The 18,815-nt window shown below is 28.3% G+C and overlaps 1 protein-coding gene across 5 annotated transcripts in view; it reads right to left on the bottom strand.

Annotated features, from left to right (window-relative positions):
* Positions 1–3,157: 3,157 nt before the first annotated feature.
* Positions 3,158–18,815, bottom strand: part of LOC142324219 (uncharacterized) — a 107,910-nt gene continuing 92,252 nt past the window's right edge. For 4 of the 5 annotated variants that reach the window (XM_075365028.1, XM_075365030.1, XM_075365029.1 and 1 more), the window contains one exon: positions 6,306–7,247. In XM_075365028.1, the coding sequence (XP_075221143.1) occupies positions 7,074–7,247 (174 nt within the window). In that variant the 3' untranslated portion in view covers positions 6,306–7,073. Of the gene's footprint in view, positions 3,341–6,305; positions 7,248–18,815 lie in introns of those variants that run through there. The other variant, XM_075365031.1, reaches the window with a different exon arrangement.

Genomic DNA, 18,815 nt, shown 5'->3' with positions numbered 1-18,815 from the left:
GTTTTACAAACTAAGTAATTATTAAATTTGGAGTGGTTTATCATTTAACAGTTGATAATTAACATAAATGTGTATACAAATCATATTCATCATGAGACTGATTGCAAAGTAAACAAATATAGATAATAATGCCAAAATATGATTTTCTAAACAAATAATACTACTTCTGAGTTAAGCAGTCCGGTGAATAGCGTACATTCATTTTACAAAAAAAAGGAGTAATTAATTAGTTTCTTTATTATCTATCCCAGTTTTTCTTTTAAGTGAGACATATATAAACGACCTGATGTAAAAGATGCACCATTAGCAATATTTTGTACTCTGAGAGTACAATATTCACTGTAGTAAGTTCCTTAATGAACAGAATGAAAGTGTCATTTGTATGGCTTAATACTGCCTGCATTTTAGTAGACCTGGCATGCCTTTAAGCAATCACACATTTGGTTCAGAAAAATCATTGGGAAACAACTACCCTCCTCACTTTCCCAAGTTATACCTGAAGATGGCAACATGAGTTTAAAGAAAAAATTAAAATTCAAGTCAAGTCACCTACAACCATTATGGATATATCACTTAACATAACAGACATACAAATAACTTACATGATAAATCCCCTGCAACAATGTAATATATCCAACAATATCAATGTGATATCCAACAGATCACACATAACATATAATGTAAGTAGCACAATTCACCTGGCAACAAGTCTCAAAACTCTTTGCTGCAATACGATGTAATTAAATCTAAAGTAACAAAAAATTAGTAGTTTTTAATCCTCACTTACTTTTCCCCACAGAAACCATAAATCTTGGTAATTAGAATGTAAGTTCACTACGTTATTTTTATCTGTAATATGTTGTTTTATGTTAATTCTACAATCCCTGGAACCCTGATTTTGATTTTCTTTTCTAAATTCATGATTTCTGATTTTACACAGAACCTAACTTGAAGAAATATTATAAACTCTTTTTGATTATATAGAACAATATAAACTTTTCTTATATTGATTGATTCAAATTTTTTTTATATAAAATTTTTAGAAAACTCACAGAAAAAAACACAATCCACATCCTAGAAAAGATTATAATTCTATAGCAACCAGAAAAAAACAACCGATCCTTAATAATGAAGGGAATTCATTAAACTAGTTTTTTTAAGAAAAACATGAGTTACATTTCAATACTTCAAAAATAATTGTCATCGGTTTCAGCATCAGGAATTTATTTTGTACGTTAAATAGCACATTTTATCTTTTTTGTATGTTTGCTTAGTATGTTATTTTGATTTGTTTGTAAATTTCATCTCCTACAAGCGAATTGGGATCACGATTTTCAATGCTATTTGTGTGTTACGGGAAATATCTGTATATCTGCTCAGTTTCAAAGGACTGATTATCAAAAACCGATTCTGTTGCATGATGTTTTCATTATCCGTTAATGATGTTTTCATTATCAATAAACTGAATAAAGGAATTGAATATGCCAAAAATACTGCTAGGACTATTAAATTTCTGTAAAGCTAAGCCTTGGTCAGTTAAAAACATAACCCTACTTCTTTTTTTAACTAAGAAAGTGAATTAAATTAAAAGATAAATTATCCAGATGTCAATGTTTAAATAAGTATTACAAAAGATAAAACAAACTTAATACTTAAAATTTTTAGAACAGATTAAACAATAAACTGCGTATACAGAAAATATAAAATCAAAATGCTAAAGAATAAGGGTATGACAGATGAGCAGAGATAGTTATGAATCACCTAGTGAATTTTTTATTAGAGTTGGCAATAAAATAGATATACACTGAATGCAATATTGACATTGCTAATTAAGCGACAGAAATAATCCTTTATAGATAATTAGATAAAACAATAAACTGTGAGCACACAAGTAGGCGCAATATAAAAAGTATTATTTTTCCTTAAAAGATCATAGAGTTGGTTGTTGATGTGGGGAAAGCAATATAGCTTTGGTAAATATCTTTTATTTAAATAGCGATTTATAAATTTTAATACTATTCAATAAAACAACAACTCACTTTAAAATGTAATTAGCGCTTATCGTACCAGGATAATGTGTTCTTAGCCAAATATTATAAAATGTATAGTTAAGAATAAAACATTAGTAACTTGTTATAACATCAGTACTATTTAATGAAGATGATTTGAGAACTGAAATACTTCCTGTGTTGTAGAGGGCTCTATTTGCTTTCTCATGGCTCCAATTTAACAGTCTTGTGTTAATTACCATCTGGTGGTTCATAAGGTTGTGGTTGTCACTACTATTATAGACCCATTCATGATATGCACAAGGCTGATACAGGAAGATGGACTACCCCACTGTTCAATTGCGCCTTGGAATTCGCAATGAGGAGTGGTATGAAATAAATACCAAGCAAGACAAAAGAAAACATAAAACTAAACTGCCTAGGCCTTACTGACGATCTAGTCCTCCTGGCAAATAGCATCCAAGAAGCCAAAACATAAATAAGTTCACCACTGGAGATACCACACAGAATAAGCTTAAAAATCTCTTTTTAAAAGAACAAAACTGATGTTAACTAACTTTCCACTTACAAACAAAATATCAGTAAATAATCAAGAGATTAAAAAAGTAGAAAAATTCATATACCTTGGAAAAATAGTCACATACAACTTAAACAAGAAAACCACATGCAGAAATAGAATCGACAAACTGTCAACAGCACAAAACCTCACTAACAACACACACAACAAAAAATGCCTCTCATAGCCACCAAACTCAAACATTACCGGTCGTCGTCCAACTGTAATAATATAAAGTAGTGAAACTATATTCCAAACAACCACACAGCATTCTAAAACTCGAAAGAATAGCAATGACCTGCATAAACAAAAACTACTACACAGAAGGGCACTGAAGGGTAATATAGAACAAGGCAGCTTATAAGGAAATGGAACCTGTAACGATCACAATATGAAAACCGAAAAAAGAATTCCATATGTTAAAAAAATAATTTTATCTCTAAGCCAATTTTTAAGTTAGATCTGGAGTAAGGCAAGCTACACATCTGTTCTCCACGTTTCCTAGTTTTTATAAATTACATTAGTTTAATTTAGTTATATGTTACATATACACGATTGAAGAGCTTAGTTAAAAACCACACCATATGGCAGAGTATTTCTTCACTAAAAGAGGATGAATATATTCTGGGCCCATCAAAGAATTAATTCGGCAAATGGCCTCTTCAACACCACTGTCAGTTAAAATAACATTTGCTACATACACAGCAGATGTATATTCACATATTTCAGTCAACATCACGTCCAGTTAGTTAATTATATAATTTTCGTCATTAAACTGAATAATAATAAAAGTACTTAAATTAGTTTTTGTGGAATTTCATAATTTCAAACCAAAATGTGAACTAAAAAATAAATGGGTGAAATAACAAAGGTTTAGTGAAAAATAAAGGGCATAATAACATGGTTTTGCACTAAAATAAAGAACAAAAAGGGATTAAAAACCATAATTAAAAAAATAAAATCAAAGAATTAAGACAGAAATATGCCAGGAAATGAAAAATCTTGTTCAATATTTTTTTATACGAATTTACTATCTATGGAATTTACAAAAACTATTACAAATATGAGTTTTATTTTCTTAATGAGTGCGTTGTAATAAAATTAACAACAAAGTAACGTCACCATGGTCCAATTGGATCAGCATGATACGTAAACAATGTGTAATTATGTACTCAGGCCTACCATTCCTGAGAAATAAGGTGCCACCAAAGCATATCAGTATGCATGGTTTAGTTTTTAAATCCGTATAAAAGCAACTAACGTTTAGTAGGTTTGAACCTGATCTCTCTAAGAGAGAGATAACCTCTCTGTCAGAGAGAGAGAGAGAAAGAGTGACACAAAAAAAAATCAAAATCTCCAGGAGCTTAAAGAAGTTAAGATAAAGATTTTTGGCCCTTCTATGATGGTCTTTCATTCAGTTATGCAGAAAAAGAGGAGCGCAATAGAACATGTTAAGGTAAAAAGAAATTTAAAAGAAATTTTAAAAAAATTTGAAGACAGGTGTCAACAAATTAATATTTTTAATAAAATAATATTATACTGTAAATTTATGTAAAACTATAATGTATAGAACTGTTACTTTAAACTTTTAAGAGCTTTTTTATATTTTCACAATATACTAATGAAGCAACAGTTATTCATTAGTTTTATTTTTAGTTAGCAAACCTTATTATAATAATTCAATACAAAGTTTAATTTTTTGTTTATAAAAGTCTGATTAGTTATAATACAAGTCAGTAGGATAAGAAACTAATTAAATATCTCTTGTAATGTTACTATATTTTTTTTTGTCATTAATTTTTAAGAATGTTTTTATATTTTCAGTGTACTAATGAAGCAATAGTTATTCATTAGTTTATTTTTAGTTTGTAAACCTAATGGTAATTAACCAATTAAATATCTCTTATAATGTATTTTTGTACTGTTATCTAAAAAAATGAAAGTGTTTTGTTGTAAGTAACGTCTTTACATTCTATCTCTACAATTATTTTGTTTCCTAGTAATTTCAATAATTCAGAAAAACATTTTATAATATAAACCTAATAATATCATGAACACTTGTATTAGGTTTCAGTTCAAGAAAAGAGCAGGCAAAATTAAGTTTCTAGGCAGACAGATGTTTTTCAAAGCATATTTTTCAACTATAACTAAAACATCCAAGTTCAAAAGGCCCTATGTAGCCGATCACCATTGTTTGACATAACCTACATGTTTTTTGAATTGTAAGAAATCTTCTAAGCAAGTAATAGATGAAAAAAATAATTTATCTTAAATACAGGTAATTAGAAATCTTAGATTAAATTTATGATATAACTGTTATATTACATTCTGTTAATTCAATTTCAAAGGTTTTTCTGCTCTCCTGAAAAAATTAGAATGAATGATGATATATATAGTTATATAACTATACAATTAAATATCCATTTTAATTGCTCTCATTTAAAGTGTAACATTCAACTCAGAAATAGGATATGCCACGTTTAAAAACAATTGCAGTTGCTGTTTTTAAGAGAACTGCAATTATTATTTTTAACAGATGGTAAGTTTTAGGCTAGAAACGTTTTGATTCTCAATGTGGGTGGTGGGTGAAAAAGTTTAACAATCAATTGTTTAAAAGAATATTACATAAAAAAAAAAAACAAAAAACATGGTGAATATTTGGAATGTACAACTATGCTGGCCAGGAGTTTGACTGTGTGGTTTGTCAAGCTCTTCATCATTTGGCCATTAACATTTTACTTTACTTTATAATCCTCAATCTCAAATATATACAATAAAACAATAAATCTCAAACATTTTTAAGTGATCATAAAAACACAAGTATAAAACATAATTATGTATAAAATATAATTCTCAAGACTTATCTCTTCTATTAGAAGAGATACAATAATATGAATAATATCTGTATGACTAATAATTAAAATATAATAAAGCATATCTTTAAATAATTACAGTTACGGCATTCGTGATTTGTACATTTTGACAATCTTAAAATCTTACACAGTATACAGAAAGTAAGGCAAATCAGTAAGAATTTCAAATTAAAGTTTTATAAATTCTTAAATTAACAGTTTCACTCCAGTAGCAGTTATTTTAAATAAATAATATTTAGTTTATATTAATTTTAACAATAGTTTCATAAAATAAATCAACAGCACTTATGTATTGAATAACGCTAATGTACTTATGTGTCTTTTTCTAATTAGTCTTTGGAATGTAACGTATTACTTCAGAGGATTATATGTATGAACGTAAATGAAATTTAGTCATGTACAATCTCAGGTCAACCATTCCTAAGATGTCTGGTTATATTTGAAACTCAACCGCAAAAGGAAACAGTTATTAATGATCTAGTATTCAAATCTGTTTAAAAGAAAGTTCTAAGGTTCAAATTCTAGTAAAGGCAGTACAGATATGTACTTTTATACAGATTTGAATTTTACTAGATTAAGGATATTGGTATTGGGTTACAATTAACTGCCTATCTCAGGAATGGTCGACCTGAGACTGTACAAGACTAAACTCCATTTATATTCATATATATCATCATCTGAAGAAATATCTTGCAGCGATTCCAGAACCTAATCAGAAAAAGAGAGAATGGTAACGTACTAATTAATTTTTCAAAGTAATGCTTCTAAATAATTAAATTTTTTATAATGATTTAATAAATGTAATCTGATATTTTCATTGGCTTTTAATTATTGCTACTTAAAAATTATACCAAGAATATTCTAGTATCGAGTTAAATTTTAAAAGTGTTTATTTGGTTATTTGAAATACCAAATGAAGTTTTTCATTTGCCCAAGTAATTTCCTTTTCAGATAATGTGTATCTATGTCCAGAAACAGTTTACGGATTAACTTCTGTTAGTATTTCCTGTCGAGGTAATATTAGAATATCACTGTGTGCTGGAAAAACATAAAAAGGAGATGGACCTTGAAAGTGAGGAAAACTTACTTCCGCTTCTTCTGTTGATTCTTTTCTAGATAATACACAAACTAACCACAAAGCACCATTATAATGCACAAGACAAAACCTTTTATATCATAAATTTGAGGAAAACCAACTTCTCTTTCGTGCAAAACTTTAAGTTGTTCATATTCTTCATTTCTGGAAATAATTTTTGTTTTAAAATATCGTTTCCTGACTGGTAAAAAAGCACGCAACTTCTGAGTACCTTAGATTGCCATCGTTTTGCTAAATACTTTTCATTTGAAACAAATATGAAATTCATATTTTTAATATTTAAACAAGCCTAATAATAAAGCTGAGTGACTGTTGTTACTTGATCTTGCTATGGGCGTTGTAAACTTGCTTTTGATGTTAATCTTTTCTTTTAAGACTATCACCAAAACCAACAAATGCACTTTTTAATGTGATGTGGCAAACGAATGCCATTCTGCCCCTGGACCAAAGTCATCCTCATCATACATTAAATTCACAAAACTTTTACGATTTTTATATTGAGCTGCTGAGCCATCTGAGAAGTAAGTTTATTCACAATATTATACTATTCTTTTAAAAACTGAATTAGTTTTTACCTTTTTTAAGGTGACACTTTCATTTTCAACTTTAAAATTTTCTAATTTAACCAAGTTGGTCTCTTCAATTGCTAAAGGATCTTTTTCAATATCACCATTAATAACATCTAGCGGTTCCTCTTTCAGTTGTACTAAATCCTGTAATACAAAACAAAATATGAATGCTACAAATTAAATATGTTTATGATTATTTGTATAATTTATAAAATAAAAATAAATTGCAACTCTAATTGACTTACAACACACATTAACAGACCAGCGACTGTTATATTATTATTATTATTATTATTAGACGACTTTAATGTGCAAGGTTTTACATGAGAAAATCACAAAAACCTTTCTTTTGTTAAATATTAACATCCAAATTTAAATGTTAAAAATGCTAAAGACAGCAACAAAATTCTAGCAAGAACTTTGAAAAACTATTAAACTACGACGAACCTAAGGTAAGATTTCAATTCCAAAATTCAGCAATATGAACTGACAAATCAAAAACACATAAGGAAATAAAAATAGACAAACTCATCAAGAAAATAAACAAGGTAACAGGTGATGGCTTGATTGCAGCAGAATTACAAAAGAATCATGCAAACAGCAAAGAAAAAACTTAAGAAAGAGATAGGAAAACTCAAAAAAATGACTATGGCTAAAAACATTTACCAAAAAGACAGAATTCATAACCATCCAAGATTCCCTAAAGTTGCAAAATAACAAAATATGGGAAAATCAATAAATTCAACAAATTTAAATATATGGGAGAAATAACCCAAATTAATGGTTTAGATAAATAAAGCCAATCAAGCGCGAATGAGAATATTAAAATAAGCCTATCAACTAACAAAAGATATCTTCAACAAAAAGAATATTTCAGAAGATGCCTAAATCAGATATTAAAATAATCAAGTAGTAAAAAGTAGAGATGCACCTGTTTACATCAGATGCATAATCAGTTTAAAAACAGACAACTTAGTCAAACAGAATAAAAGAAGGTAAAGACTTGAGAAAAGTCCTAATCTCATTACACCACCGACAATGTGGTGAAGGAAGCTGTGACCACTTGGATTCGAGAAAGACCGCCATAATTTTTCACATGAATTTGTCACACGTTGGGATAAGTGTACCAGTATAAATGGGGATTATATTGAAAAATAAATACAGCATTTTGTAGGTAAGGTATTATACTTTTATCCATTTTTATTTCATCCCAATATCTATTTTCATTCCCATGCTATGTATATATGTACAAAATTTATCAGCCAAGCCTCATATATAGACCAGTAAAACAAGATAAGTTTTGTGGCTTGAGACATGTCTAAAAAAAGTATTTTTGTCAGATAGATTTTTGTCTGCATATATACATACGCATACATGTTGTTCTGTTTTTTGTCTAATAACTCTGGAGATTCCATAAACCAATTTTCTTCAAACATGGTACTAGGTCCCTTCAAAGGAAAACAATGTATTAAAAAATTTGCAAAAATTTGAAAAAAAGGGTGGGGATATTTTGTCCTTAACAAAATTTAAAATCTTTAATCAGGCACTTTAACAAACAATTTTTTTTATAAGCGTTGAAGTTTTTTAATCAAGATCACAAATTACCAAAACTTTTTAATTAATATTCAACTCCTCTTCAAAAAATTACTTAAATATATTTTCCTTTTTTAGCTATATATTGCTTCAGAACAATAGTTTGTAGGTGTTTTTTGAATCTATATTTTCTATATCAGTAAGCGCTCAAACCACTAAACATTTTTCCCCTCCCACTCTCTCCAATGGTCTGTGAAAACAAAAAATATTATTTTAATTAAAATGATTTTTTTTAAATTTAAATCCATCTTGTAAACTACCCCCATTCCATTAAAAATGTAGAATTCTTAATTTTTTGATAGTATTAATTCTTTAGTATTTTTTGAAAAAAAAATTAGCTAAATTTTAAACCCCCTTTCTAGAAAATTACAACTTTGTTTATTTAGAATAATGGCTGTATTATTGTACTTTTTAAACCACTTTTAAAGTTTCTTTTTTATATTTATCACCATTCAGAGAGGGACAATTTTATTAAAAATTAATTTTACCTGAATGCTTTCCCTTGAGTATGGGAGCCCCCAAAATGAAAAAAAAATTTTTTCATTTATCAAGAAACAAAAAAATAGTCCCACCGTAAAACTTTCATTAATTCCTCCACAAATATAGAAATAATCACACACTTTTTCAATTTTCTTATTACCTATGTATTATATAATTATAAATAAATATTTTTATGTAAAGATGTGAAAAAAAATGAATTCACAATTTCGGTTATTGTTTTTCAATAAAAAGTAATTATTCATCATTCATCAAATCATTTATCATAAAGATGCAAACTGAGCTTAAAATGATTGAATTGAAAAATGGATTACATAACTTGACCGACTAGGAAAGTTATGGAATTCACTGCTGGCTTTTTTAAACTGTTATAAATGCGTTAATTTCATTTAGGTGCGTTTCATAATTTTATACAGAGTAAGTCAAGAGAAATACTCCTACCATTCGTGCCATTTATTGATTATTTGCATAACTTAATTTTTTAAATACCTCCACCATGTTTTAGTCTGTCCCACAGATTTTGCATTGCTGCTTTCATCCTTTTTTCTGAGATCGCTCCTATTTCTTCTTGTATGGAGGTATTGAGTTCATTAATTCTATTAGATCTGCTAATGAAACACTTTAGACTTCAGGTATCCCAGAGAAAATAGTCGCATACTGATGGCAGGCCTTTAGAACATGTTGGCCATACATCTCCTCTTCTGGAAATCACATGACCTGAAATATCTCACAAATCATCATCGTGGATGCTCTGGCAATACGATCAATTGCTTCACACTGCATTCATGTCGATCATACAACAAGGCAGTTCAAGAGCAAGAAGATCTTGCAACATCACTAGATATCCGTTAGAATAGACTATCACCACTTGTAGTTCCTCTTTACAGAAATAATTCTCTATGATTCCAAAAGCTTACCAGAGATCACCAGATGGTTACACATGGGCTGTTCAGAGGATGTATACGAAACTGTTAAGATTTTTATCAGACCGATAATGAAAATTTTGTTTGTTCACTCTGCCCGATAAATGAAAATGCACTTCATCACCCATCAGCAGGGCCATTTCACTGGTAAGCAAGTTAATAAATTTTGCACAATATGTCACCCAATTTTCTCATTTTTATCATACTCTATTAGATTTTGCACCATTATCATTTTATAAGGATAAAATTTCAAATCCTAGTGTAAAACAGTTTTATCAATGCTGTAGGATAAACGAAGGGCTACAGCATGCTTTCTGATTAGAAACATATTTGTTTATGAGTATGTATATATTCACAAACAACATACTAGCTTACAAAATAATACACAAACATCAATATGCTGACACAATCTTACTGTATGAAGTGAATGCAAAACATTAATAAAAATATAGCCAAAATATCCCGATAAAAAAACTCTTCGGTAACAAAAAATACAACATAAAATAAATAAAAATAAAAACAAACATAAACATTAAAAAATCACATTAACAAAGACTACGAGGAAATAGTTCATAAGTTTAAAAAAATTGGAATACAATATGGTTTTCAGAAGAAAAAGACAAATACAAACACCAATCACAGCATCCCTGCTATACATATACATATATATATATATATATATATATATATATATATATATATTGAAAGTTCTGAAATGGTCAAATAGGACACAGTTTCAAACTAGGATACAATGAACAGTTAAAAGCCATCTATAAACCCAGTCACTGTACTCACTACCTCAAACTCAACAATATTAATAAGAGCAGTAAGCTCTTATTAATGTGTATATAGCTATATTACACATACATAAAGATGAACAATATCTTAAATACATTGACACTGAATCACAAGGATCTCTATGGTAGCTATACTAGCCTCTGTACTAGATCATACAGATCCATATGATGGGCTAACATCAAACAGCGAGTTGGTGTTCTTTTTAAAACTTTAGGTTCTTAATAAAAGGCTGTATAGTGCATTGTACAATGATTAGTTTGTACTTTCTGCACTTAGTTTTTTCTACAATTTTTTTTTATTTTTTAAAGATTTCACATCATTTATGAGAAACTTAAATAAGGTTTTTTCTCCATATTTCATTTATTCTAGATATTTTAACATCGCATTAAAACAAAGTCATTTATTTTTCTATTTTCTGCACTGGTTTCTTATGAAATGTTGAAATTTTTTTTAAAGTACATTTATTTATTAAATTTAATTTCCCTATTTCTCCCTCTTACACTTTCGCTGCCATCAGATCCTTTTATTATATTTACTTTTGCAATTACTTCTGGATTGTACATTCAATATAATATACTTTAAAATCATTGTAATTAACAATCTTTTGCAAAAATCTTCTACAGATTTATTTAACTACATTGATAATAATTCCATTTTTTCAATATAAATTCTTTATATAATTTTGTTTTTGATTCAGTTTCTATCTTATTGTCAAGTCTCCCCATTTTTTACGAACAGAAAAAAACAAAATTCCTAAAGAAAAATATTTTCCAACAAACATAATGTAAATGTTACTAGATGTTAACGATTACTTGAACAAATGGTGGAAAAAAACACATTTCTTAAACATAAATGAAGGTATTTGAATATCATCAATGGCCACACAGATGAGGCAAGATCCAGACTTACAGAAAGGACAAACTACACAGGTTGTTATGAGAAAATGATCACACATTATTACATTTTTAATGAGTTCTGACCATTAAGAAATATAAAGATGTTTTGTATTAGACCCTCGTTAATGAGATCCTTGAAAAAATTATTCAGGTTAATGAGTTAAATAAATGGGAAAACCATTGCACCAAATATTTTAACACGCTTTAACATAATAAAATATTCCATAACAAAAAACAATGTTGTATTAAATAAATAGAAAATTTGAATCTAGCATACTTTCAAATTACAACTTAAAAATGTCTGTCTAATTAAAAACATCTACCCATAATACATAATAAATGCCAAGAGAAAGAACAGCAACACCAGTCACTGAAGATGGTTGCAAGAATAATTGAAAGCATTAAGTTTTGCAAACTAAGTAATTATTAAATTTGGAGTGGTTTATCATTTAACAGTTGATAATTAACATAAATGTGTATACAAATCATATTCATCATGAGACTGATTGCAAAGTAAACAAATATAGATAATAATGCCAAAATATGATTTTCTAAACAAATAATACTACTTCTGAGTTAAGCAGTCCGGTGAATAGCGTACATTCATTTTACAAAAAAAAGGAGTAATTAATTAGTTTCTTTATTATCTATCCCAGTTTTTCTTTTAAGTGAGACATATATAAACGACCTGATGTAAAAGATGCACCATTAGCAATATTTTGTACTCTGAGAGTACAATATTCACTGTAGTAAGTTCCTTAATGAACAGAATGAAAGTGTCATTTGTATGGCTTAATACTGCCTGCATTTTAGTAGACCTGGCATGCCTTTAAGCAATCACACATTTGGTTCAGAAAAATCATTGGGAAACAACTACCCTCCTCACTTTCCCAAGTTATACCTGAAGATGGCAACATGAGTTTAAAGAAAAAATTAAAATTCAAGTCAAGTCACCTACAACCATTATGGATATATCACTTAACATAACAGACATACAAATAACTTACATGATAAATCCCCTGCAACAATGTAATATATCCAACAATATCAATGTGATATCCAACAGATCACACATAACATATAATGTAAGTAGCACAATTCACCTGGCAACAAGTCTCAAAACTCTTTGCTGCAATACGATGTAATTAAATCTAAAGTAACAAAAAATTAGTAGTTTTTAATCCTCACTTACTTTTCCCCACAGAAACCATAAATCTTGGTAATTAGAATGTAAGTTCACTACGTTATTTTTATCTGTAATATGTTGTTTTATGTTAATTCTACAATCCCTGGAACCCTGATTTTGATTTTCTTTTCTAAATTCATGATTTCTGATTTTACACAGAACCTAACTTGAAGAAATATTATAAACTCTTTTTGATTATATAGAACAATATAAACTTTTCATATATTGATTGATTCAAATTTTTTTTATATAAAATTTTTAGAAAACTCACAGAAAAAAACACAATCCACATCCTAGAAAAGATTATAATTCTATAGCAACCAGAAAAAAACAACCGATCCTTAATAATGAAGGGAATTCATTAAACTAGTTTTTTTAAGAAAAACATGAGTTACATTTCAATACTTCAAAAATAATTGTCATCGGTTTCAGCATCAGGAATTTATTTTGTACGTTAAATAGCACATTTTATCTTTTTTGTATGTTTGCTTAGTATGTTATTTTGATTTGTTTGTAAATTTCATCTCCTACAAGCGAATTGGGATCACGCATTTCAATGCTATTTGTGTGTTACGGGAAATATCTGTATATCTGCTCAGTTTCAAAGGACTGATTATCAAAAACCGATTCTGTTGCATGATGTTTTCATTATCCGTTAATGATGTTTTCATTATCAATAAACTGAATAAAGGAATTGAATATGCCAAAAATACTGCTAAGACTATTAAATTTCTGTAAAGCTAAGCCTTGGTCAGTTAAAAACATAACCCTACTTCTTTTTTTAACTAAAAAAGTGAATAAAATTAAAAGATAAATTATCCAGATGTCAATGTTTAAATAAGTATTACAAAAGATAAAACAAACTTAATACTTAAAATTTTTAGAACAGATTAAACAATAAACTGCGTATACAGAAAATATAAAATCAAAATGCTAAAGAATAAGGGTATGACAGATGAGCAGAGATAGTTATGAATCACATAGTGAATTTTTTATTAGAGTTGGCAATAAAATAGATATACACTGAATGCAATATTGACATTGCTAATTAAGCGACAGAAATAATCCTTTATAGATAATTAGATAAAACAATAAACTGTGAGCACACAAGTAGGCGCAATATAAAAAGTATTATTTTTCCTTAAAAGATCATAGAGTTGGTTGTTGATGTGGGGAAAGCAATATAGCTTTGGTAAATATCTTTTATTTAAATAGCGATTTATCAATTTTAATACTATTCAATAACACAACAACTCACTTTAAAATGTAATTAGCGCTTATCGTACCAGGATAATGTGTTCTTAGCCAAATATTATAAAATGTATAGTTAAGAATAAAACATTAGTAACTTGTTATAACATCAGTACTATTTAATGAAGATGATTTGAGAACTGAAATACTTCCTGTGTTGTAGAGGGCTCTATTTGTTTTCTCATGGCTCCAATTTAACAGTCTTGTGTTAATTACCATCTGGTGGTTCATAAGGTTGTGGTTGTCACTACTATTATAGACCCATTCATGATATGCACAAGGCTGATACAGGAAGATGGACTACCCCACTGTTCAATTGCGCCTTGGAATTCGCAATGAGGAGTGGTATGAAATAAATACCAAGCAAGACAAAAGAAAACATAAAACTAAACTGCCTAGGCCTTACTGACGATCTAGTCCTCCTGGCAAATAGCATCCAAGAAGCCAAAACATAAATAAGTTCACCACTGGAGATACCACACAGAATAAGCTTAAAAATCTCTTTTTAAAAGAACAAAACTGATGTTAACTAACTTTCCACTTACAAACAAAATATCAGTAAATAATCAAGAGATTAAAAAAGTAGAAAAATTCATATACCTTGGAAAAATAGTCACATACAACTTAAACAAGAAAACCACATGCAGAAATAGAATCGACAAACTGTCAACAGCACAAAACCTCACTAACAACACACACAACAAAAAATGCCTCTCATAGCCACCAAACTCAAACATTACCGGTCGTCGTCCAACTGTAATAATATAAAGTAGTGAAACTATATTCCAAACAACCACACAGCATTCTAAAACTCGAAAGAATAGCAATGACCTGCATAAACAAAAACTACTACACAGAAGGGCACTGAAGGGTAATATAGAACAAGGCAGCTTATAAGGAAATGGAACCTGTAACGATCACAATATGAAAACCGAAAAAAGAATTCCATATGTTAAAAAAATAATTTTATCTCTAAGCCAATTTTTAAGTTAGATCTGGAGTAAGGCAAGCTACACATCTGTTCTCCACGTTTCCTAGTTTTTATAAATTACATTAGTTTAATTTAGTTATATGTTACATATACACGATTGAAGAGCTTAGTTAAAAACCACACCATATGGCAGAGTATTTCTTCACTAAAAGAGGATGAATATATTCTGGGCCCATCAAAGAATTAATTCGGCAAATGGCCTCTTCAACACCACTGTCAGTTAAAATAACATTTGCTACATACACAGCAGATGTATATTCACATATTTCAGTCAACATCACGTCCAGTTAGTTAATTATATAATTTTCGTCATTAAACTGAATAATAATAAAAGTACTTAAATTAGTTTTTGTGGAATTTCATAATTTCAAACCAAAATGTGAACTAAAAAATAAATGGGTGAAATAACAAAGGTTTAGTGAAAAATAAAGGGCATAATAACATGGTTTTGCACTAAAATAAAGAACAAAAAGGGATTAAAAACCATAATTAAAAAAATAAAATCAAAGAATTAAGACAGAAATATGCCAGGAAATGAAAAATCTTGTTCAATATTTTTTTATACGAATTTACTATCTATGGAATTTACAAAAACTATTACAAATATGAGTTTTATTTTCTTAATGAGTGCGTTGTAATAAAATTAACAACAAAGTAACGTCACCATGGTCCAATTGGATCAGCATGATACGTAAACAATGTGTAATTATGTACTCAGGCCTACCATTCCTGAGAAATAAGGTGCCACCAAAGCATATCAGTATGCATGGTTTAGTTTTTAAATCCGTATAAAAGCAACTAACGTTTAGTAGGTTTGAACCTGATCTCTCTAAGAGAGAGATAACCTCTCTGTCAGAGAGAGAGAGAGAGAGAAAGAGTGACAAAAAAAAAAATCAAAATCTCCAGGAGCTTAAAGAAGTTAAGATAAAGATTTTTGGCCCTTCTATGATGGTCTTTCATTCAGTTATGCAGAAAAAGAGGAGCGCAATAGAACATGTTAAGGTAAAAAGAAATTTAAAAGAAATTTTAAAAAAATTTGAAGACAGGTGTCAACAAATTAATATTTTTAATAAAATAATATTATACTGTAAATTTATGTAAAACTATAATGTATAGAACTGTTACTTTAAACTTTTAAGAGCGTTTTTATATTTTCACAATATACTAATGAAGCAACAGTTATTCATTTGTTTTATTTTTAGTTAGCAAACCTTATTATAATAATTCAATACAAAGTTTAATTTTTTGTTTATAAAAGTCTGATTAGTTATAATACAAGTCAGTAGGATAAGAAACTAATTAAATATCTCTTGTAATGTTACTATATTTTTTTTTGTCATTAATTTTTAAGAATGTTTTTATATTTTCAGTGTACTAATGAAGCAATAGTTATTCATTAGTTTATTTTTAGTTTGTAAACCTAATGGTAATTAACCAATTAAATATCTCTTATAATGTATTTTTGTACTGTTATCTAAAAAAATGAAAGTGTTTTGTTGTAAGTAACGTCTTTACATTCTATCTCTACAATTATTTTGTTTCCTAGTAATTTCAATAATTCAGAAAAACATTTTATAATATAAACCTAATAATATCATGAACACTTGTATTAGGTTTCAGTTCAAGAAAAGAGCAGGCAAAATTAAGTTTCTAGGCAGACAGATGTTTTTCAAAGCATATTTTTCAACTATAACTAAAACATCCAAGTTCAAAAGGCCCTAATGTAGCCGATCACCATTGTTTGACATAACCTACATGTTTTTTGAATTGTAAGAAATCTTCTAAGCAAGTAATAGATGAAAAAAATAATTTATCTTAAATACAGGTAATTAGAAATCTTAGATTAAATTTATGATATAACTGTTATATTACATTCTGTTAATTCAATTTCAAAGGTTTTTCTGCTCTCCTGAAAAAATTAGAATGAATGATGATATATATATATATATATATATATATATATATATATATATATATATATAGTTATATAACTATACAATTAAATATCCATTTTAATTGCTCTCATTTAAAGTGTAACATTCAACTCAGAAATAGGATATGCCACGTTTAAAAACAATTGCAGTTGCTGTTTTTAAGAGAACTGCAATTATTATTTTTAACAGATGGTAAGTTTTAGGCTAGAAACGTTTTGATTCTCAATGTGGGTGGTGGGTGAAAAAGTTTAACAATCAATTGTTTAAAAGAATATTACATAAAAAAAAACAAAAAAACATGGTGAATATTTGGACTGTACAACTATGCTGGCCAGGAGTTTGACTGTGTGGTTTGTCAAGCTCTTCATCATTTGGCCATTAACATTTTACTTTACTTTATAATCTTCAATCTCAAACATAAACAATAAAACAATAAATCTCAAACATTTTTAAGTGATCATAAAAACACAAGTATAAAACATAATTATGTATAAAATATAATTCTCAAGACTTATCTCTTCTATTAGAAGAGATACAATAATATGAATAATATCTGTATGACTAATAATTAAAATATAATAAAGCAGATCTTTAAATAATTACAGTTACGGCATTCGTGATTTGTACATTTTGACAATCTTAAAATCTTACACAGTATACAGAAAGTAAGGCAAATCAGTAAGAATTTCAAATTAAAGTTTTATAAATTCTTAAATTAACAGTTTCACTCCGGTAGCAGTTATTTTAAATAAATAATATTTAGTTTATATTAATTTTAACAATAGTTTCATAAAATAAATCAACAGCACTTATGTATTGAATAACGCTAATGTACTGTCTTTTTCTAATTAGTCTTTGGAATGTAACGTATTACTTCAGAGGATTATATGTATGAACGTAAATGAAATTTAGTCATGTACAATCTCAGGTCAACCATTCCTAAGATGTCTGGTTATATTTGAAACTCAACCGCAAAAGGAAAACAGTTATTAATGATCTAGTATTCAAATCTGTTTAAAAGAAAGTTCTAAGGTTCAAATTCTAGTAAAGGCAGTACAGATATGTACTTTTATACAGGTTTGAATTTTACTAGATTAAGGATATTGGTATTGGGTTACAATTAACTGCCTATCTCAGGAATGGTCGACCTGAGACTGTACAAGACTAAACTCCATTTATATTCATATATATCATCATCTGAAGAAATATCTTGCAGCGATTCCAGAACCTAATCAGAAAAAGAGAGAATGGTAACGTACTAATTAATTTTTCAAAGTAATGCTTCTAAATAATTAAATTTTTTATAATGATTTAATAAATGTAATCTGATATTTTCATTGGCTTTTAATTATTGCTACTTAAAAATTATACCAAGAACATTCTAGTATCGAGTTAAATTTTAAAAGTGTTTATTTGGTTATTTGAAATACCAAATGAAGTTTTTCATTTGCCCAAGTAATTTCCTTTTCAGATAATGTGTATCTATGTCCAGAAACAGTTTACGGATTAACTTCTGTTAGTATTTCCTGTCGAGGTAATATTAGAATATCACTGTGTGCTGGAAAAACATAAAAACGAGATGGACCTTGAAAGTGAGGAAAACTTACTTCCGCTTCTTCTGTTGATTCTTTTCTAGATAATA

The sequence above is a fragment of the Lycorma delicatula genome, chromosome 4 (genome assembly GCF_047948215.1).
Source record: "Lycorma delicatula isolate Av1 chromosome 4, ASM4794821v1, whole genome shotgun sequence".
NCBI classification, from domain to species: Eukaryota; Metazoa; Arthropoda; class Insecta; order Hemiptera; family Fulgoridae; genus Lycorma; species Lycorma delicatula.
This window is presented reverse-complemented; position numbering and strand designations above follow the sequence as displayed.